General features: G+C 51.7%; 1 protein-coding gene across 4 annotated transcripts; it reads right to left on the bottom strand.

Moving 5' to 3' along the window:
- Positions 1–169: 169 nt before the first annotated feature.
- On the bottom strand, positions 170–16731 carry KIF7 (kinesin family member 7). Of its 4 annotated transcripts, none has more exons than XM_032469437.1 (19): positions 16577–16731; positions 14448–14799; positions 12946–13146; positions 12162–12555; positions 11375–11909; positions 10744–10860; positions 9913–10140; positions 8920–9065; positions 8435–8550; positions 8102–8248; positions 6698–6900; positions 5404–5601; positions 4859–4984; positions 4486–4662; positions 3290–3505; positions 2369–2575; positions 1426–1624; positions 1196–1342; positions 170–984 (listed from the first exon to the last, which is right to left on the bottom strand). In XM_032469437.1, the coding sequence occupies exons 2-19, from the start codon at positions 14773–14775 to the stop codon at positions 611–613; spliced, it is 4059 nt and encodes a 1352-aa protein (XP_032325328.1). In that variant the 5' UTR covers positions 14776–14799; positions 16577–16731; the 3' UTR covers positions 170–610. The 4 variants fall into 4 exon arrangements, with proteins under 4 accessions (XP_032325328.1, XP_032325329.1, XP_032325330.1 ...); XM_032469438.1 differs by having other exon boundaries at positions 170–978; XM_032469439.1 differs by lacking the exon at positions 16577–16731 and having other exon boundaries at positions 12946–13229; positions 14448–14583.
- Positions 16732–23079: the final 6348 nt, after the last annotated feature.

Raw genomic sequence — 23079 nt, 5'->3', positions numbered from 1 at the left:
CTTGGACCCACCCAGAGCACCAGCTTGCTGTCGAGTTTGGCCAGGTGCCTGGCCAACCATGAAGGCTGATTCAGAGCTGTCTCACCGTCTCTGAAAAGCTTTCAAGCTTGTTGTGTCCCCAAATCTGAGTCCTATTCTGCTCTTGTAAATCAGACCCTAGAAACTCCCATTTCTCCCTCCAGAGATTATTGTCATTTATTACAAAATGGTTTTAGAAAATCCTAAAACTGCTAAGCTTCCCAGCTCCCCCCATATACATAAGACCATTTAAACCACAACCCTGTTGCCACTGACTGTTCTGTGACAGGCCTTGGCTGAACCGCAGAACCAATGCATACACATAGGCTTAAGACTGGAACAGTCCTGAAACTCAAGCCAAAAGGTGGCAATCGGGTACCGCAGCTTAATGGAAGTGAGTGGTAGGAACCTGCATCTTTTTTAAGAAGTGACTTGAGTCCAGTTCTGGGCTGTGGCCCAGATTTGTTAACTCCAATTAGATCAGGACCTGATTTAGAGTTTGAGGTAAGGACACCTTCACAGAAGCAAGTGCAGGTGGCACAGCTGTCAGCAGGCTCCAAGCTCCCTCCAAGGCCAGCTCTGCCCCAAGAGCCTAGAGGGGGTTTTTCCTGACGTCAATCATCCCTGGGCTGGTCCTTCGCAGGTCCCGCCGGGGCTTGGGCAAGGATCCGAGGTTCCAGGGGAGACCCACCTCACCCACAGGTAGCACTCGCCCCACCAGGGGCTCAGTGGCCTCCCGCTGCCGCAGCTCCTCTGCAGAGCCCTGCTCCTCGCTGCACAGGCTCGAGCGTTTCCATGTCAACGGCAACGGGGCGTGGACCAAGTCCCGCGTCTCCTCCCGGGTGCGGGGGGCGCCCTCCATGAAGGGGGGATGCCAAAGTGGCTCAGGTGCTGGGTGGGGCTCGTCTTCACTTACAGGGGCTGGTCTGTTCTCCAGGCACAGGGTCCTCTTCTCCCCACCTGTCACTGGGAACAACAACACCCTTGTCAGAAATGGAAGTAGCAGCACCTTCCTGAAGTCCTAGCCTCCCAAAGCCCCAGCATGATAATTAACCTATGAAATGACCCAAGAGCTGCAATTAGAGTGGTTTCTAAGCTTTGCTCAAAACAAAGAGAACCTGATGTCAAAGGAAGGCAGAACAAAGCATGAGCCAGCCTGGTGATGGCACACAATTACCCCTGCTCTGGCCTGCAGCATTCATGCCACTCAGCTTCTGTTTCAGTTCCTGGTTTATCCACATGTGGCGACCCAGCTCCTTCTCCAGAACTTGAATCCTGGCCTCATATTGCCTCTTGCTGTCTGCTAACCCTTCACCAAGGTGGTCTAGAGGAGAAAGGCAGAAAGAGGGTGGTGAGGGGCTGTGGGCAGGCGGGGCCCATGAGCGAGTCCGGCCGGCGGGGCCTCACCTCGACTCTGCTGGAGGAGGAGCTGGATGTTCTGCTCATGCTCCTTCTGCTGCAGGGTCAGCTGGCGGTCCATCTCCAGGCGCTGCCGCTCCAGGGCCACCTCCAGCCAGTAGACCAGCCTCTGCTGCTCCTCCAGCTGCATCTCCAGCTCCGAGAAGGCAATCTGCTGCTGGTGCTGCTCCTCTCGGAGTGTCACCACCTGTCTCAAGACAGCCAGCTCAGCTCCCAGTGTTGGCTCCCTTCACCCAGGGAATCCTCAACCAGGGACAGCGGGTATTTGGCCAACTTGCCACCACCACTGTCCCACTGCAGATGTCACTGAGAAATCACCAGGCTCTCCTGCTGAGCCAGGATTTGGCCTCAGACGCCTTCTCAACAGTGTTCTAGGCAGCGATTTCCAAATGATTAGAGTTGGCTCTCAAGACGAATCTTTTTTGCCATCCCTGCCTCAAAACCCTTAATCACACACTAAGAAGCTTCAAGGCAGAGCCTCAAACTGGGATTTTAAGGAGGCCAAGATTTCTCAACCTCAGCACTAGTGACGGTTTGAGCCTAATATTTCTTGGTTGTCAGCGCCGTCCTGTGTGTCGGGTGTTTAGTGCATTGCTGGCCTCTACCCTAACTATTGCGACAACCAAAAGTATCCCCAGACATGGCCAAATGTCCGGGGCGGGGGCAAAATCATACCCCTTTGACAACCACTGTTTTGGGCAAGAGCCACCCTGAAGGTGGCAATCAGACCGGAAAGGGAGGTTGGAGGAAACCAGGTCTTAGTTTCAGTAAGTAAAATAGGCTTGAAAGAGGAGAGTCTGAAGGAGCCCCGAAGACTAGAGTTGGTCCTGATTCTGTCCTCCCACCCGGGAAGAAATCAGTCATTCTCTGGAGCTTGCTTCCCTCACACGAGTTCCAGAAGGAGGCAGAGGTTTGTGGACTGGTGACCCACCTTGTCGAAGTACTTGCAGAGAAGGGCTCTGGTCTCCGAGGACGAGAGATAGCTGAGCTTGGCCATGAGGTTCATTTCGCACTGGGACAGCAAGGAGGCCGAGGCCCGTAGCACCCGCTGGCGGCACGTGATGGCCTCGTTCTTGTACTCGATGGCAGCATCCAGGGCCTCGATGGCCTCGTCCAGCTGGAACAGTGTCCTCTCCTCCTGAAGGGACACAGGGACGTGTGGAGGGGGAGTACTGGCCTCCTGCACATGGGATGCCTGCTCCCTGAAAGACAAGAGCCCTAGGCAGACTCATGATGGTCTCACGTAGCCACAACCAAGCCCTGTGTATCTCCTTGTCCTGAGCATGCAGTCAGCAAGTCAAGCTAGGCGCCACTGCCCCCGATGGCAGAACAGGGATGGTGCCATCACAGCCTGGACCCCGGGGTTGGGGGAGGCCGGGGCTTTCCTAAGAGGCTGCTCTGAAGTGCGAGGCCTCTGGAGTGACCTGCATTCAGGAAGCTCGGGACACTCTGCACTGAAGAGATGGGATCACAGAGTTGGTGGGATCAGAGGCACACAGGGTCTGCTGGGGTAAGTTTCTCTTAACACAGGCCTTCTCTGCCATCAGGAAGGAAAACATAGATGGCCACGAGGTGCGCTGATGTAGCCCCAACTCTCATCCTGTGCAGGGAGTTGAGAGGTGTGAGCACACAGTCAACATGATGCAGGACAAAGGAAGAGTCTGGAGTCCAGCTGGGCGGGACTGAGAGGGCAGTGAGGCCCAAATGTGTGCCAGACAGGTGGACAGGAGGGCAGTCCCCATGCTCTTTGTGAGCTAGCACACAGGAGGAATGTACATCCCAAAGCAGCAAGGCAGACACTCAGCACAGCGGGGGCCGGGGGACCAAGGGAAGTGAGTGGATGGGGACGCACCTCGGGCGACAGCAGGCTGCCCTGCCTCAGTTTGCCATCGATCTCCAGCCGCTGCTTCAGCAGCGAGTCCTTCTCCTGGCGTAGAGCGTCGATCTCCCCGCGGATCTGCTGCTGGCTCTGAGCGCTGCCCTGCCGCAGCTGCCCGCTCTTCTCGGAGAGCTCCTTCTCCAGATGCTCCAGCCGGCTGGACACTCGTACAATGTCCTCACTGAGGGCCTGGGGGGGCCACCACCAGCAATTAGGGAAGGAGTAGGCCCCATCCTTAAGGGGGCCCAGTCTGGCCATTGGATGCTAAGGATGAGGTGGGTCCTTCCCTGGAGAATCCTGCAGGCCAGTGGAAAGGGGAGTCCTGACAAGGAGGGGATGACAGAGGCAAAGGCAGAGTGGGGTGGTGGAGGCCTGTCACAGAGATGACACAACATGAGTTTGTGATGGGAATTATGGGGAATTAGTGGCCAAACCCCAAAGGTCCTTCCAGGAACCTGATGTGGGAGGAAGCGAGGGCTCTAGCGGCTGAGGGAAATGCCCGATAATCCAGCAGCACCTGAACCCCCTCGGACTCCATGATGGCAGGAGAGGGTCTGAAACCCTGTGGGAATCCAGCCCAGCGGAGCACCTGCTCCTGGGACAGGCTCTGGGCTTTGTGTGTGACACACCCTCTCTCTCTAATCCTCATAGCAACACTGATTCCATTTGACAGAGAAGGACACTGGCTCAGAAGCTTCCTACTTAAGAGGGAGCAATGAAGTAGAGCTGGGGCAGGGGGGTCCAGGTTCCTCTGCCTCCAACGCCAGTGAAGGCCCTTTCTCTGGCCGTACCACCTGTCTATGCCTGCAGCTCCTTGTTCCACCTGCACAGTCCCAGAGCAGGAGGGTGATGAGGTGAAATGAACTGTGGGATAGGTACTTGCAGAAGTTCCTCTACCCATACATCAAAATCTGCATCACAGACACCTTCAAACCCTAGAATTCTTGAGGAATCCATAGGATATAGCCCAGTAGGACACAGCTTCACCTGTCTGGAACTTACCTGGAAGGGCCACCACCTGCAAGAACCTCACCTGTCTAGACCTCACCTGGCAGGGTTATTACACAGAGGGACCTCACCTGATGGAATCTCACCTGGCTGGATCTCACCTGGCAGAAAGTCAGCTGGCAGGCTCTCTCCTGGCTGGACCTCACCTGACAGGGTCTCACCTGGCTGGACCGCAGGCGCTTGCTCTCCAGCCCCGTCTTCTCCTGCATCAGGGCCTCCTTCTTGGCCAGGATGGCCTCCCGCTTGTGAAGCTCCTCCCCCAGCTCCTCCAGCGCCCGTCGCTGCTGCAAGACCTTCTCCATCTCCTGGTCCAGCCACTTCTTCTGCTCTTCAATCTTCTGAGGGACAGCGCGGGAGGTGGGGAGGGAACTCAGCTCTTGCCTCTGGCTGTGTGGGTGGTGTGGGTGGCCACCCGGGTCAGATAGGGAGAATGGTATGCCCACCGGCTGACCCCCAGGGGACCCTAGCAACTGGCCAGGCTGCCCAGCCAGGCTGTGGGTGCTCCTGGGGGTGCAGGCTCAGCCCCAGCCCCACCTGCTGCTGCTCTAGGCTGACCACAGAGCCGTTGCTGCCGCTGCGCCGCTTCCTCTGAAACGCCGCAATCTCTTCTGTTTTGATTTTCAGGATCTTTTGCTGCTGCTCGTGCTTCAGCTCCAGCTCCTGGGGATATGCAGGGTGAGAAGCTCAGTGGGCAGGGCCGTGAGTGGTGCCAGCCTCTTCCCAGTCCCTGTGATCCCCGAAGCCCGCAGGAGTGCCTGCCCTGCCCCCGAGATAGCCCTGTGCAGAGTCCCCCAGCCTCGCCACCGCTCACTGGGGGCCAGAAAACGGAAGCAAATCTTTACAAGATGCCAGTCCCCTTGTATTATTCACTGAATTCTCACCCTAGCCTTGAGTTTCCTATAACTCTCCTCACTTTCAGGTGAAAAACAAACTCAAGGAGGCGCAGTGACCCCCTTAGTAAGGTCAGGTGGCTGTAAGCACTGGGACCAGGACAGAGCCTGCCTGGGCTCCCCTGGCTGCGCCCCCAGCTTGGCCTCCAGGGCCGGGACACAGGCACCGAACTCGGCCGAGCACCCGACCTTGACACGGTGCTGCCGCTTGTTCATCTCCATCTCCAGGCGCCGCTTCTGCTCTGTCTCCTCACGGAGCCGCCTCTGCAGCTGCCCCTGCTGCTGCCGCATGAGCTGCACGTTCCTCTCGAGTTCCTGCAGCCGCTTCTCGCTCTGGGCCGACAGCGACACCAGCCGCTCCGTTGCCTGCTTCTTCTCCTTCAGCACCTGGGACCATCACAGCCTCCGCTGGGCCACGCACAGGGGCTGCTGCGAGCCTGGCGCCACCTGCTGCTGCTCAGGGCTCAACAGGGACTCAATAGGGGTGGGCAGGATGGAAGGATGACAAATAGGGACAGACAGAGGGGAAAACAGGTGGATCAAAAGACTACTAATAGTAGCTACCATGACATGGATTGTGGACCAGGCACTATACCAAGTGTTCTCTGTATGCAAAATAAACCCAACAATCTTATGGAAATGTGTATTATTCCTACTTAACAGATTAGGAAACTGAGGCACAGAGAGCTTAGGAAACTTAACCAAGGTCACTCAGCTAGTAAATGGCAGAGCCAGGATTCAAACCCAAGCAGTCAGGCTCCAGGACCTGTGCTCTTTTTTTTTTTTTTCCAGAACCTGTTTTCTTGACAGCTCCACTGTACTGTCTCTTGGACACCTGAACTGAGAAAGAAGGAATGAGTGATGGATGGACAGCTGCAAAGATATGTGGATGGAAGCGTGGATGGATGGACAGGATCACATAAAGGTAAAACACAGGATGGACCGATAATGCAAGGATGATAGAAACGAACAGTAAGACAAATGGATAGACATGTAAATGGACCGTTAGTCACATCAACTGATAAAGGGATAAACAGATGGGTTAGACAGACACATGGACTGGTGGGTGGACAGACAGAGGGATGATGGGATGGAGAGGGGAGTGAATGGAGCTAGAAGGGTAGACCCATGGGATGGAGGGAGGGGGGCTACATGATGGAGTTTAAAAAAAAAGGTGCCATTTCTTTCGATGCCCACCCCTCACCCTCTCATTGGTCTCCTAGATTGTCTTCAGATAGGCCCCTTCCCCTGCTTCTGCTGTGTTTAAAGCTGAGCCAACCTCTAGCACTGCCAACATCCATCTAATACCAGCCTCACCCTGGGAGACCAAGAGGGCGTTAGCACCGGCAGCCAGGGCTGGGGCGTGAGGGCCTCAGCATCCACAGGTTCCACAGTGAGCTCGGGCTCCAGGACTCCCATGTTTTGATCTCAGGACCCCAGCCTGGGAGGCTGCAACCACCACCCCTGGGGTCCTGACACTGACCTGGACTTGGCTCTGTGCGGCAGCAACCCTCTTGCGGAACTCCTGGAGCTGGGAACGGTCGCAAGCATCCTGCGGCTCCTTGCCCTCAAGCTCCCGCAGCTGCCTCTGGCCATCACTCAGCTCAGCCCGCACCCGCTCCGCCTCCTGCTCCAGCTCCTGGATGCGCTGGCTGTGCTGGCGGTTCAGGGCCTGGGCCGCCTTCCCTGGAAGAAAGGAGGGCCGCGTCAGCACAGGCAGCCCCTCTGCCCGCAGGGGATCATTGGTTCATCCCTCTGGGCAGCCTGGACACCTACGTGGATTCTACCATGCCTTTGTACCCCCGGGAGTTACTTAATATTTTTCTTTAAATTGATTCATTTTTAAAAATAGCCTTATCCACAGCCGTGGCCCAGAGAAATTACGAGTTAACTAGTTTTATTTTTACCTAATATATGCTAAAGTAAATATATACCTTGAGCCCATATACAACTAAGCCTCTAGAGCTAACTACCATTTGCAGGAAATATGGAAGACAGAGGAGCAAGCTAAATGGCACCACAAGGAAGGTAACAGGCAAACCCAGAACATTCGAAGTTTGGAACATTTACAGGATGACTGTGAAGAGGTGAGAGAAGGGAGATTTCAGAGACCTAACGAGCAAGTACAATGTGTGGACAAGTCTGGAGCTGCACACAGACACTGCTGAAGAACTGCTTCTGCTCGGGGCATTGGGAGGCTATTTGTTTTTTAAGATGTGCTGATGGCATATTGGTTAAAAGTCCAAAAAGAGGCAAACTGAAATGTATAGGGATGAAATGACATAATGTTTGGGATTTGCTTCAAAATATTTCAGCAAAGGCAAAAGGGAGGGATGAAACAAATGTGGGCAAAGCTTGGAAATGCTAAATCTGATGATGGTTGTGTAGGGCCCCACTGCAGTTGTCTCTCCTTCTCTTTTGTCTGAAATTTTTCCCAAAGCATTTTGTAGTAAATAAATACATAACTACTAAAATAAAAATGTTCAACTGGTCACCACCAAAAATCGTCCCCTGCCTGTTCACCCATATCACCAGTAGTAGCTGTAGCATGATCTGAGGTTATTGTTTGCTCCCCAGAACTGGGAGATCCTGTGCCTAGCACAGTGCCTGATACAGCAGAAAACTGATAAATAATAATAATGGGTAATGCTTCCTGAATGTTAGTCTAAGCACTCTACCTGAATTAACTAATTTCAACAACCTATAAAGCAGATACAATTACTATGTCCATTTTAGAGATGAGAAAACTAAAGCACAGAGGGGTTGTCCTACCTGTTCAAGGTTACACAGCTGGAAGAAGCTGGGCTGGTTACCAAACCTGAGCCATCTGTACCCTGCTCCTAACCACCCTCATGTGGGAGGCCCACCCCAAAGCCCACCCCCTCACCTGTGCGGACCAGCTCGCCAATGAGCTCCTCCTTCATGCGGATGTTGATGGCCAGTTCACGGATCTTCTGCTGGGCCTGGGCCAGCCGCCATTCAGAGGCAGCGGGGGCCTGGCGGGGCCGAGCTGGGGCCTTGCTCTCACCAACCACTGTAATAGTACAACTGTCAAGGCCACAGCCCCATCTGACAGTTGGGGAGACAGAGGAAGAGAGAGGAGGGGAGGGGCATGCACTGGCCAGGGGCAGCAGGGATGTGTGGACTATCCAAGGTGGCCAGTCCAGGACCATGAAGGGGAGAAGGGGTCAGAACCATCTATGCACCCCAGCCAGCTCACCTCTGGGCCCCAGGATGGCTGCACCCAGCTCCTCCAGGCAAAGCTCTGGGCCCTTCCTGTTAAGTAGACTGCCTGGGTGGGCCCCCATCCTCTGGCTCCACTTACTGATCCCGTTCCTGGAGGGCAGAAGAAGGAGTCCGTACCCCTCCCCAGACCCTGCCCAGCTCAGCCACCTCCTGGGCCCAGGAGGGGAAGAGACACCACCAGGCCTTCCATCCCCCAGGGTCACTATAACCCCAGGGTACCAGTCTGGCAGAACTCTGAGGCCAGCGGCTAAGCTCAGAGGACACAGGGCAGCTAGGGGCACCAAGGGCTCAGAACCAGGAGGCCTGGGCCCACCCATCCCAGCGACAACCCTTGGTTCAGAGCCCACAGTCCCTGCCCAAGGGCCAGCCATGGTGATGTAGGTGAGGGCACCCTGAGACCACAGTAGGATCCTCCTCCTTGAGCTGGTCGTTGTCAGGTGGGCAGCAGGTCCCACTCACCTGCGCAGGTGCAGAGTCCGTCGAGGCGGCTCCTCCTCCCCTTCCTCCTCCTCCTCCTGCTCTTCCTCTGATGCAACTGAAGAGCCACTTCCCAGCCTGTCTACTTCTGCCGGCAACTTGGCTCCAGCCTCCCTACCATTTGCCACCTGTGAGGGGGATGCCAGGGTTTCAGGCCAGGAAGCCTCCAGGGCATTCTCCATCAGCCATTTCCCATCATCAAGTCTTTGCTCCCACTTATGCCCTACATTGCATGACCTCCTCACATCCCTACCTCTTCACTCTCCCTTACCTTTAAGATCTAGTTCAAACGACACCTTTTCAGTCTCAAGTTGGAGCAGGAGCTTTCTCTTTCCTCCTTCCCCTTCTCTGCTCCCATAGCACCTGGCCCTTCTCAGGAGACAATCTGCCCTTTCAATCTTGTGTACAGGTCATCAGCACCCAAGCCTTATTTCACCAACAACACCCCCCCAGAGTGGAGGGGGCATAACAGACTTCTACAAACCCACATCCTCCCTTGCCTCAGTCCCTCTGGCCTTTAGAGCTCAGATGACCCAGAGCTTTCAGGCAGATGCAAGAACAGCCTTTGTCCAAAGGCCCCAAGTGAGAGAACTAGAAGCAGGACACCAGACTCAAGGAGAAGATCAGAGCTCATGGAAAAGTGAACTTGCAAAGAAAGGCATCCAAAGACAGAGAAGATGGCCTCAGAGGTGATAAGCTCCACATCTTTGGAGGTATGCAAGCTTTCCATTCAGTACTGGAAGCCAAGCAATCTCCAGCTACTCCAGAAATCTCAATGAAACCAGATCCTTCTGAGAGGCCCACTGAGTTACCCAAATTTTGGTGCTTCCTCTAGGGACACCAAAAAGGGGCTTCTCATGGCTGGTCCCATGTGAACATGGGATGAGGAACACACTCCCCAGCATCACCTTTCCCCTGCCCAAGCCTGCCTAGGCCAACAGGCCCAGCAAACACCCAGCCTCACCATCTCCTCACCTCTCTCCAATTCTCAGAGCCAACTTCATCTCCAGAAAGGCAGGCAGGGGGCACCATGCCCAGCACATGGTTGTGGGTACCCCCCAGAGGGGCTGTGTGGGGCCGGGGCACATAGGACCCAGGAGGCAGGCCCTGCAGGACCCCTGGGGCCCCCAAACCAGGCCGCACCAGCTCTAGTCGCAACCTCAGCTCTGCCATCTCCTCCTGCTGCTCACGAAGACGGTCACTCTGTAAGACACAGTCAAGGTGCTGATGAGGGATGCAGATGTGGGAGAGGTGAGGTACAGGGATGCTGATAGGTAGAAGTGTAAGAAACTGAAGAACACATCTGAGGCCACCCCGCTCTCTCTGGGCAAAAATAGAGGAGGACCAAAAATACCTCTGACCACCTCATGGTGTCCCTCCTTCCCACACACTGTATTAGGTCAGGTTCAATCTCATTCATCCTGCCACATCCTACCTAACTCTCCCTCCACACCAATCCTCCACGTCCATGCCACTTATTGCCACCAGAGGGCGCCAAGAGCAACGCTGACCCAGTTACTTTGGGTAAGGTTAAGTACCCCCTCCAAAAAGGGAGCGCTCTGGAGTTTCACCCTGCTGTCTCTCGAGTCCTGCCTCCCGTCCATGCTCAAAACCACCCCGCACACCCACTTGCACCAACCTGTTCCTCATCTCCACACTGTTGCTCATGTTGTGCACCCCGTATCTCTACTCAATCTGCCAGAATCCTGCCCTGGCTAACTTCCTCTCATCCCCAGGCTCAGCTTCTTAGTTTCAACTCCTAACGGAAGTGCCCCTCCTCCCACTGTGGAAGAGGGGTGGCTTCACCTGCAGTTTGTATTGCTCCATGGCATCCTCTAGCGCAGCCAGAAAGTCTCGGTTCTCCTCTTCCAGTCGGGCCACCTGGCTTTGCAGGGCCAGCAGCTGCAGTGCCCCTTCGTCTTCCTATGGGGCAGGGAGAGCAGCTTCAGGGACAGAAGTTGGCAAGACAAGCCTGCCTGGCCCTGGGACACCTCCCTGCCCTGCCAGGGGCTCCTCTAGTCCTGCTTGCTACTCTGCTCCAAGCCCTGCCTGCACTAGGGGTTCCAGAACCCACCTGGCTTGCGGTCCCCTCTGCAAGCCATTGGGCCATCTTTTGTAATTATTAACCATATTTTCATTAGCAATTATTACATCACCACTATTATTAAGAACACCTTAGCTTTCACCAGCGTGCTGGGCACTTGTTACAACTTCAGCCCTTACAACATCCCCAGGAGGTAGATACTAATGTTATCCCTACCTTTAGATAGAGGCCCTGAGACTCGGTGAGCTTAAGGAAAGTGATCAAGATAATCAGCATAAGAGCCTCTAAATCCTGAATGTGCTCTGCTAATGGGGCACAGCTGGCTGTGTGAAGATCTTTTTCCCCATCCCTCCCACTCCCCGCCTCTCCATCCCCGGCTCCCAGGAGCCACACCTGGCCCTTGGCCACCTTTCGCCCGCTGGGCCCCTGCGTGGCTTGCTCCTCCGCCGAGGCACTCTCGATGCCACTGTCGGGCCCAGAGGCGGAGCTCAGGGCACTGCGCTCGCCCTCGACGGCGCACAGCCAGTCGCGCACCTTGCGGGCAGCGGCGCCGGGCAGCCCAGACTCGGCCTGCAGCTCAAGCAGGAGGCTGTAAGCGGCGTCGGTGCGGGCCCGGTAACGCGCGCACTCAGCACCCAGGCGGGCAGCGGCCTCGGCCTCGGCGGCGGCAGGGCCCGTGGCGCGCCGGCCACGGTGGATGATGCGCGTCTCCGAGCGGTGCCGTGGCGGCCCCCGCGCACCGGCCACTGCCTCCTCCGGCGCCCGCTCCGCCTCTGGCCGCCAGTTGACAGTGGCGCGGTTGCGGATGTTCTGGGCGCGGCTGGCGTAGTTGAGGGTGTTGAGGGTCTCATCGAAGTCAGAGGAGGAAGGGCTGACACAGGCGACCATCACTGTCTTGGCATTCCCGCCCAGTGAGTCTTTAAGGATCCTGAGGACGCCAGGCGAGCCGTGTCAGGGGCCCCAGAGTGCCAGGGCCAGAGGTCCAGACCGCAAATCAGGTCTGACCCTCGGCGTGGTTCCCCGTGGGCCAGATACCCCGTCTGGGTGGACAGCGAGCCCCAGAAGCCAGGTGGGGATCCATCCCACAGTCGCCTCCCCCTACCCCCAGATGCCAGACAGGAGCCATGACAAACTAGTGTGGCGCTCGGGGCCCCTTCTCCATGGTCATCTGGCGGCTCACCGGGTGATCTTGGAGTCCCGGTAGGGGATGTGACTGCCGCGGCGCTGGGGGTCACCCAGGGCGCTGATGACGTTGCCGAGCGCCAAGAGGCTGCTGTTGATCTGGATGCTCTCCTTGAGCCGCTCGCCTGTGCTGCCCGTCTTGAGCACCCTCTCTGAGCCCGCCAGGTCCACGAAGTGGAACTTGGAGATGAGCAGCTGGCCCGCGGCAGGTCGGGGCAGGCGGCTGGGGGCGCGCCCCCGCTGCTCCAAGGTCACGGTGAAGACAGTGTGTGAGCGGCTGGAGAGGCGGTTGAGGTGTGTGGACCCCGTGTGCCGCGCTGCATTGCCCATCTCCAGGAGGCTCAGCACCTCGTCCAGGCCCTCCACATCGACCTCCTTCACCCCACACAGCACTGCAGGCACAGAAGGCAGTGAGCTCAGGGCAGGGGCAGCCTGAGACTCACCAGCTAGGACAGCAGGCAGAGCAGGGCTGGTCCTCTACAGCTCTTCCTGACTCAAGGGCCCCTTCCCCACGCCTGGGGAGGGGGTGGTTCCTGCTCATCCTGGTTGGGGCTTAAGGGGCTCCAGATTCCCCCAAGCCCACCTCAATGCTTCTCATTCTAGGTACACAAGTATACCCTGAACTCAGTGGAGACAAGGGAAACAAAAGCAAAATCTTCCAGGGCTTGGGTTTCCCAGTTAGGAGGTACCCTGCGCAGGACAGATAAGCCACCCTAAGTAGGTGAAACCTCCTCAAGCCAGGTACCCACTCCCAGCCAGTGGAGGACCAAGGAGTTCCTCACCAACATTCCCACGATCATCTTCTCGAAGCTGGATGTCACGGCTGGCAGTGCCCACCTCCAGCAGGTCTCGGAACTCCTCTTTGTACACTTCCAGGTAGGACACGTGCACCAGACAGTCAAGCAGGTCATTCTCATCAATCAGCTTGAATGCCTCAGCCATGGCCCGTGGAATGATGCCCTGCTCATCCTCGTGAAGGGAGGCTGGGGAGACATTGCAGGGCCTCCTGCCACCAGGCCTGCAGCTGGACATGGCACCCACAAGGCTCAGAAGCTCCTGCCAGCAACTGGAGGATGGGGCTCCAATGTGGAAGAGGCAGCAGCAGAGGGCAGGATGGGCTCGGTAGCCCAAGCCAGGCCATGCTCCAGGGTGGTCAGGCAGAATTTCAGAGTTGGAAGCAACCTCTCAAGACTCAACTATCCCCTTTCATGATGTAAGCATGCCCTCTACTACAACCTGCCAGACGGTCACTTACCCTTTGATTACTCCTGGGGACTCATTACCATAGTCTATGCTCAGTTACCTAAAGGACCTCCTAAGTTTATTCCAAGGAATTAATAAGAGGATGTTCAGAGCACACTCTTCTTCATGACTTAAAAAAAATGCAAACATTCTAAGTGTCCATCCTAACATCCAATAGGGGATCTGGTTAAATAAGTTACCTTATATTCACAATGGCATGCCAGGCAGCCATGAAAATTTGATTGAAGAATATTTAATGATATGTAGAAATGTTCGTGATGTATTGTTAAGAAAATAAAAAAGGATACAAAAGAGTGGGTAAAACATAACACCATTTTTCCCTTGTCTCTTTTTCCCTTTTTTAAATTTTAATACCATTTGTTTAAAGTATAATAATTTTCACCAAGAAAGAAACTGAAATGCTAACAGGGTGAGTGATTTCTGAAATGCAATTAGCAAGTGAAGTTTTATTTTATATATCTGTTTTTCTGCATTTCCCTAATTTTCCACAACAAACATGTACACTTTTATAACCTAAGAGAAGGCACTACTCCTGAAAAGGAGGCAGTTCCTTCAGTTAGCCCAAAGCATCTCTCCCAAAACTCTGCTCTAGAGCCTCATGGAACCAGCCCGCTTCCCTTCTATGCAGCAACCAAAGCTCATCTCTTCCAGGACAGTCCCCATTCCAACCACTCCAACTGGAACACGGATTCCTGACCCTCGGCAGCCATCCTGACAACCTCCAGAGACAAGGCAACTCCCTGTGCCCTTCCTCCCCGTGAGGTCCCCAGAACCGGACAGTGTGGCCCCATCTCTATGGAACCAAGAAGGCCACTTGCATCCAAGGACTCTTCCTTCCTGCCTTGCCCAGCCCACTGACACAGCTGGTCCCATCCTGGGCTGCAGATCTTAGGAACCCTGACTTCCCGCCCCCAGCATCCCCATCTTCAACAGGGAATGGCAGCAAGAAGGCAGGGGCAGAGATTCAGGAGACACTGAGGCCCCTCAATATGGGCATGGGGCCTCAAGCAGGGTCACTTACCCACACTGGCCTCCCCCATGGTGTACGTCTTCCCGGAGCCTGTCTGACCATAGGCAAAGACGGTGGCATTGAAGCCCTCAAAGAAAGCCTCGACAAGAGGCTGCACGCAGGCCTGATACACAGCCTCCTGCCCGGCATCCTCATCCAGCACTACGTGGAAGCCAAAGTGGCGGTCTCGGCCCAGGGTGACTCGGCCATGCCCCGGCTCCACTCTCAGGCAGCTCTGGTGTCCGTGCAGCAGCTCCTTGGGCAGCAGCGGGCGGACTCGAAGGGCCACTCTCACTGGGGCCTCCTCGGCCCCTGGCAGCCTCTGGGCCTCCAGCCCCATGTTGAGAGACGGCTGCTCCCAGCCCTGTGGAGAGAGGAAGAAGTCCTTGCCATCAGCACCTGGACTCACCTTACAGGTGACCTGGAGCCAGATCCTATAGCTCCTGACCTTGGAGGGATAAAAGAGAGGGTGCTCAAAGTTTGGAACATCCTGTGCTCCATCCTGGTGCCCAAATGCCGCAAGGGCCATGATATAGTCCTCCACAGTAACATTTCATGGCCCCCAGCACTGGCAAAATAAGGTTCTAACTCCTCTACTTGACATCCAAGGGCTTCTGTGTTCCAGCTGCATCCTTCCCCTGTGACCCCATCTCCTAGAAGGAAGACACAGACACACATGCATACAAGCAGCACCACACCAGGGATCTCTTTTCCCCAACACCCACTTTTTCATTGTCTCTGCCTTTGTCACCTCACACCCTCTGCTCCACCTTCTTCAAAAAAGTCAGCAGATCCTTTGAGACCAAGGCCCCACCATCAAATATTGCCAATTCCACCTCCTAAATACCAAGTTCACCTGCTTCTCTCCATCCTATTTCCAAAGCCCTGGTTCTGGCTGCCGCCATCTTGACAGGATGGCATTGACCTCACTGACCTGAGTCTCCCTGCGCCCTCCTACACGGCAACCAGGGGAATATTTTAAAAATGTAAATACAATCATGTCACTCTCCTGCTTAAAATCCCCCCAAAAGAAGCAAAAGAGGCTCCCCAATGCCCTAGAGATTCAAAGCCTTAACAGGAAAAAATACTTCAACAAGCCCCTTCTGCCTTGACTATTTACCTCCCGTACGCCTTTCCTCACCTTTCTCTGCCTGCAACACACTCAGTATTGCCCAGGACTCCTCAGCCTTCGTGGTTTAGATTGGTCCCATCTTTTTCAGGGAAGGGCCTCTGCTCTGTGCCCCAACCACTACACACACACACACACACACAATTGCCTGAGGTGCTGCCATCAGCCACTGACCATTCCCTTCCCTTGCAAATGCCGGACTACTCCCTGGTCTCTCCCCACCTCCCAAAACGGGAGCTGTGAGGCCGGGATCCTCCTGTCCCCTTCGTTCTGCATCTTCAGCACCCAGCACAAGATCCGAAGCTTAGTAGCTGCCCAATAGTGATGAATAATCTTCACCAAGGTTATCCTCCCTTATCTTACCGCAGTCCTCAACACTCCCCACCCTCAGGATCATAGCACTTTTTCACTATTTACCTTCTCTAAGCAAAAATAACGGTTCGTTCTTTCATTCAATCATTCAGTCCCTGTTGGGCGCCCAGCCCTAGGGACACAGAAGTAACTGCCACGCACTACTGTGGGCGCCTTCGCGCACCCCTCACCCTGAGCTTTTCCAGTCCCGTATGGCCCCGGCTTCTCCGCTGCCCGGCTCGGGCCACCGCGTTCCCTGCACCGAAGGCGCCCGAACAACACCGGTGCGGTCGGGCGCCCGGGGTAGGGGATAGGGATTCGGAGGCGACTGGCACAGAAGGAGCTCAAGGAAAGTTTGAAGAAGTGATTACAAATGAGGATCCGACTCTCACAGCGCGGGGGCTCGCTCCTCCGGGCCAGGCCCGGAAAGCTGGCCCCAGGCCACGGACTTAGGGAAGGGGAGGCTCCTGCTCGCCCAGAGAGGGGCCTCCAGAAAGCTCGAAAGCAAGGATGAGGGGTCCTCGTGCTCGGTCAGGGCTCCCCAGACGTTGCCGACTCCCAGTGCCACCCGACCCCGGCCTGCATAGGGGAGGGGGCGAGCGTGTGCCTCGCCCCTTCCATCCCGGTCCTCGACCTCCACCCATCTGGGGCCCACACCCACCTGCTAGGGGGTGAGCGTAAGCCCCCGGCTGTGCAGTCTAGCTCCAAGCCCCAGCGAGGCGCGCTCGGATGCCGTCATCAGGACCCGGGCCCACCAAAACATCCCGCCCCTCGTCAGCAACCCCGCCCGCCCGGCGCTCGGGGGCGGAGGCGCAAGCCGCGCGGCGCCGGAGAGTCTGTCCGCAGACGGGGCGGGGCGGGGACATGAGGGGCGGGGAATTGGGCGTGGCCTGGGCTGAGGATGGGGGCTCCCCGCCCTGGGTCCTCCAGCACCGCCCGGGGTCCCAAGCGCTGCGCGCCCACCCTGAGACAGACTTGCCGAATTCTGGGGACACAGCGACCAACAAGGCCGGCCTGATTCTCTGAGCTGGAGAAGCCCACCAGCTCATGGAGCGGGGCACCTAAGTCATAATGCAAGTTGTAACAAGTGAGATAATGAAAACCAACCAGGAGACTTATTCGCTCCGCGAAGGGAGGGTGGATTTTCGAACCCTGAGACTGGTTAGCAGTGGCCTAAAGATAAACCGCTATTCGTTCGTTCATCTGTTTGTTCTTTCTCTCAGGTGCAGACCGTCCCTCTTCCCGCCATTGCTACCTCTCTATCGCAACACTCTCCACGCCCCCCAGCATCCACCCACAATCCACTCCATCATCACTCAAGCTATCTTGACTGCTCTCTTCTCCTACCATCAAGCCCTGATTTCCCCTCCTCAGTAGTTCCCAGTCCAGGCAACTCTGTCCTCCACAGCCTTGCTGCCCAAGCCACCACTGTCTCTTGCCTGGGCCACTGCAAAGCCTCTTCACTGGTCTCCCTTCTGCCCCAGTAACACATGCCAATTAAAAAAAAAAAAAAAGTATTTTTAAAGAGCACTAAAGTACAGAAGGAAACAGGTAAGCACAGTCAGTGTCTTGGAGGGTACCCTTCCAACTATTATCCTCTATGTGTCTTGGTCCATTCAGGCTGCTATAACAAAATACCACAGACTGGGTGGCTTACAAACAACAGATATTTATTTCTCATGTTTCTGAGGGCTGGGAAGTTCAAGATGATGGTGCTAGCAGTTTCAATGTCAGGTGACGGCCCACTTCCTAGATGGCCATCTTTTCACAATGTCTTCACATGGCAGAAGGCACGAGCTGGCTCTCTGGGGTCTCTTTTATAAGGGCACTGATCTCAATCATGAGAGCTCACCCTGGTAACCTAATCACCTCCCCAAAGCTCCGCCTTCAATTATCATCACAGTAGGGGTTAGGATTTCAATATACAAATTTGGGGGACTCAAGCATCAGACTACAGCACTGTGATATACAAGCATGTACATACATATACACAAGTATATTATATACATTATAACCTGTCCTATGAAACCGTGAGGTCCTTGAAGGGAATGTGCCTTATTTATCTCCGAGTCTTTCTCCCTTGGCCCAAGACCTGACATAGTCACTCCATAAAGTTTTCTGGTCAAAGTTATTGAAGAAAGGAAGGAAAAACTGACTTTGCATTAACAGAAATATGGATAGGGATCAATATGGCTCATATTTAGGCACAAATGCCAGAGTGGTGCATAGAACATATTTGGATAATGAAGGATCCTCATGATGGCATCTGCTTATGTTTCAGAAGTCAAGTCCCCAAGCTGGATACCAGATAATCCTGTCCTCAGCTCAGAGTCCCTTCTTCTCATTCTTGGTTTCCACTTAATCCTAAACTACCACTTCTTCCCCCAAAAAGGAAAAAATAAAATAAAAAGCATAAACTTGCTTCTCCTCGTATCCAAAAATGCTTCCTTCATTTTAAGACTCACATTTTCTCACATTTTAACATTTCTGAAATTGAGTCACATCTGGCAGTCATTGCCAAGGGAAACTTGGCACCAGGAGAGGCAATATAGGAATGTCCACATGCTGCCTTAAAGAAATGGTGTCTTCACCTCTGCGACCTCTGATGGACTGGTTGCATTGGGAGCATCATGCATGGCTGATTTTAATTAAAATCTAGAAACATATTTGTCGCTTAAAAGGTCATTAGAAAAACTGAATTCTGAGATAGGAATGAAATTTAATTTATTATGTATACAGAAGATTGCCTGTCACAAACAGGCAGTGTAATTAAAGGCTGCAGAGATTGCCAAGTCTCTGAGGATAGATCTATATTAGGAAACCCTCAGTCTCAAGGAGCAGAAACCACAACTTGAAGCGGCTTGAACAATAAAGCCATTTTTTATCTCAGGGAACAGAGAGACCAATGGGAGGAGGGTGATGGGGCAGGTTGAGTCAGTGGCCACGTGACAAGGGACCTGGCTTTTCCATTTCTCCCCTCTGCCATCACCTTCAACCAAAAAACATCCAGAGGGGAAAGAGAGCATTGTGTCACACAGCACTCTCTTTGATTCAAGGGAACTTCTCCTAGGAGCCCTATCATTGGCTTTCGCGCACATCTCTTGTACCATATGGCTTAGGATGTCCATCCTTGCAGTAAAATCACTGGCAAGGGGGCAAAATTACTATAGCTGGCTTGGAATGTGCACATGAGATGAATATGCAAGGGTGTACAGAAGTGTGATGGTTAATTTTATGTGTCGACTTGACTGGGCTGTGAGTTGCCCAGATTTTCAGTCAGATGTTATTCTGGATGTTTCTGTGAGGGCGTTTTTGGATGAGATTAATATTTAAACTGATGAACTTTGAGTAAAGCAGCAGATGCAGAACTAGGGATGTGGAGGGCAGATTGTAAGCCTCTACTCAGATTGCCAACTATGTGTAACCCACATGTCGTCCAAGGGTCAACTGTATATTTATTTCCTACTGATATAAATTTATATACTTCCTATTGGTTCTGTTTCTCTGGAGAACCCTAATACAGGAAGTCATACATAATACCCACAACCACCTCCCAGAATTTTCAAAGCTAAGAGAGGTTAATCAACCAATTCATGTATTATGAAGGACCATCATTCAGATACCAAACATCTATCTGTCAGAAGCTGTGACCCTTCCTACAATATACGATTCAATTAAGGAGAAACTAAAAATGCGAGAATTTGGGAAAAGTAGATCAAACTCTAGTATTCTCTGACATGCTGTGGAATCACACTGTTGGTCCCAAATATTCTAAAGCAGTTGGGGTCCTCAGCTGGGATGATAGGGAGCAGCCTGTTACCATAGTGGTAAAAAAGAATCATTTAGACTCTGAATGCGAAGAAGCCCAAAACTAATCTCAGATCTTTGTACATGTAAATGTAACAAAAGGTGATGACAGTTGATGAAATCTCCTATTTAAGAGGAGGTACAATTATCATTACAAGTACATAGTAATTAAGTTTAGAGAAAATAAAATTAAAACTTTGTTACAATAAAAAAATTTTTTTTTAATTTTGTGATGTTAGAATTCACTGGAACTATCTGTATGAATTCAAGTCCTTGGAAAGAAATACTTTTTTTCTAGCTCTCACTAGAGGCTCTGCAATATTTTTCTATCACCAGGATTCAAGGGGCACGGGGAGGGTATAGCTCAAGTGGTAGAGCACATGCTCAGTGTGCATAAGGTCCTGGGTTCAATCCCCAGTACCTCCTCCAAGAATAAATAAATAAACCTAATTACCACCCCTACCAAAAAAAAAAACAAAAACAGTATTCACATGGCACACTCAGATACACATAACCCAGTGTCCAAGTCATGCTCTCTTTCACTGTTCCCCATTAGAAGTAGTTGATTCCATAGATTAGGTCCAGAACTGGAATAATGTTTAGTGGTCAGAAAACTCAGATGCTTTTAAAAATGTCTGTTGTAGCCCTCAAAGGACAAAGGCTCCAATTTAAAAAGGGGCAAAATTGTGACAATTTAAGCATCAAAAGAGTAAAGAATAATTATAGTTAATTGAAACAAGCTGAGTCTGGAAATTTATCTTTTCTGGAATTTGACAAGCTGACTTTACTATTTGCATGGGAAAGCAAGGAGCCAGAAGTTGCAAAGACGCTCCTACAGAAGAGCAGTGTAGGGGGTTTGCCCAACCAGATATGAAAACATATTTAAAGCTATTGTAGTCAGACAATGTGTTAATGCCACAGGAATAGACAAATAGAACACATCTGGAAACTTGATCTGTGACAGAGCAGAGAGTTGGGGGAAGCCAGACTATTCCATACCTGAGTCAGAACCTGGTCCCACTGCCCCACCTAGATGCAAGAAAATATCATTTAGGCATCAGACATCAAGTCAGAAGCTTCCAACTGGCTTCCATGAGAAACACTTAACCTTCCCACAGCACATAATTCAGTTAAGGAGAAACCAAAATTCAAGAAATTAGGAAATGTATAGAATATACATTACAAATTGGATACAAATAGGAAATGTATAGTTACCCATATGGGAGAAAAATATTAAATTCCAACATAAACCATACATAACAATTAATTAAATGTAAAAAGCAAAACTATGAAAATATTTAAAGAAAATATAAAGAAATATCTTCATGATTTCATGGTAGGGAGAAACACAACTCAAAATTGCAAAACATAAAGGAAAAGAGCTATAATTTTGACAAAATTAAAATTAAGAAGTTTTGCTCATTTAAAGAAACCATAAAGAGAATGAAAAGACAAGCCACACTGGAAGAAGGTATTTGTGACGCACAGAGCTGATAAAGGACTTGTATCTTCTAAATATCTATCTGATAAAGGAGCATATCTTCTAAAAATCAGTGAGAAAAGGAAAAACTACCAATAGAAAATTGCTCAAAAGTTTTGACAGACCCTTCACAGAGGGGAAATACAAATATTCAATAAGTGTAATAAACAACATTCACTATCACCGCCTATCAGGGAATTAAATCTACGGAGATACCATTATGCACACTTCAGATTCGCAAAAATGATTAAACCAAACAATATCAAGTGTTGGTAAGAATGTTGAGTGAGAGGACTCATATGCTTCTGGTGAGAGTGTAAATCAGAACAACCAAGTTGGAGGACAAATTGGCAATATCTAGTTAACGACACACATACCTTATGACTTAGCAATCCCACTCCTAATCGTATTCCCTAAGCAACTCATAACAATGTTTATTGCCAAAAGTATATAATAGTAAAAGTAACAGAAACAACCCAAGTGTCTGTTGACAGGAGACTGGAGTGGCAGAGATGGCAAGTTGCCCCTCCCGGCTAGGATACACTTCCCCTCCTTTTAAGACCTCTGATTTTTAACTAGATTTATGGTCACTCCAAGTATGACTATATTTCCCAGCCTCCCTTTCAGCTAGAAGTGACCATGTGGATAACTTTTGCCCAATAATTTATTAGTGGAAGTGGCGCATTTAATTTCTCCTTCCCCCTCGCTCTTGTCTGTGACTGGAATATGAAGTTGATGGCAGGGGCTGGAGCACCCATCTTGGCCTATGAGACAACTTGAGGAAAGGAAATCATTCACAGCAGAACAATAAGACAGAAAAAGCCTAATATCACTCATATGTGGAATCTAAAAAAAAAAAAAAGACAAATGAACTTATTTATAAAACAGAAACAGACTCACAGACATAGAAAACAAACTTATGATTACCACAGGGGGAGGAGGTGGGAAGGAATAAATTGGGAGTTCGAGATTTGCAGATACTGACTGGTATGTATAAAATAGATAAACAGGTTTATACTGTATAGCACAGAGAACTATATTCGATACCTTGTAGTAGCTTATGGTGAAAAAGAATATGAAAATGAATATATGTATACTTATGTATTACTGAACCATTGTGCTGTACACCAGAAATTGACACAACATTGTAAACTGACTATACTTCGATTTTTAAAAAAGTGAAAAAAAAAGACAGGAAAAGCCTGGCCTTCTACCTGCCACCGTAGAAGGCTATCCCAGCTCTGGACCACTCATCTCTCAGCTTTTACATGAGAGAGAAAAAAGCTTCTATCATATTTTGAACACTGTGTGCTAGTATGTATTATTGTTCAGCAAATATTTGCTCTTCTCCCTCTTCCCCTTCCTTGAGGACTTGCCCACATGACAGGCTTTGGCCAAAGGAAGGTGAATAGACATGCAAATGGAAGCCTTGTGGTCTCAGTTCTTGTGTGCCAGTGATTTGTTATGGGAAGAGCATGCCCCAGATAGCCACTGGAGATCCGAAACAGCACATCTGGAGCAGATCTGAACCCACACACAGCCAAGAGCCAAGTTCAGCTTGCAGAGCCTCTATGAGTGCCACAGTGATGAGCTGAACCAGAGTCGACCTGCTGGCCCACAAATGTAAGAATAAATGCACGGTGTTGTAAGCTGCTGAGTTTTAAGATAGTTTGTTATGCAGCAATACTATAGCAAAGGCTGACCAATACACACCATTATTTAGGACTTTCAGTTTCTCAAAACTGAATCAACTTTAACACAAAAAGACTAAATAAATTATTGCATATTTATATATACTTATTAAATATAAAATATATTTGTCTTAGTCCTTTTGGGCTGCTATAACAAAATACCACAGACTGGGTGCTTATAAACAA

This window comes from Camelus ferus, chromosome 27 (assembly GCF_009834535.1).
Source record: "Camelus ferus isolate YT-003-E chromosome 27, BCGSAC_Cfer_1.0, whole genome shotgun sequence".
In the NCBI taxonomy this organism is placed as follows: Eukaryota; Metazoa; Chordata; class Mammalia; order Artiodactyla; family Camelidae; genus Camelus; species Camelus ferus.
This window is presented reverse-complemented; position numbering and strand designations above follow the sequence as displayed.

Excerpts from the sequence above, each read along its gene's own strand:
- KIF7 (XM_032469437.1), bottom strand. The coding sequence starts at position 14,775 with ATGGGGCTGGAGGCCCAGAGGCTGCCAGGGGCCGAGGAGGCCCCAGTG. Across the intron at positions 12,556-12,945 it reads AGATGATCGTGGGAATGTTG|TGCTGTGTGGGGTGAAGGAG; the intron begins GTGAGGAACTCC and ends CTGTGCCTGCAG. Across the intron at positions 8,249-8,434 it reads AGCCATCCTGGGGCCCAGAG|TGGTTGGTGAGAGCAAGGCC; the intron begins GTGAGCTGGCTG and ends GTACTATTACAG.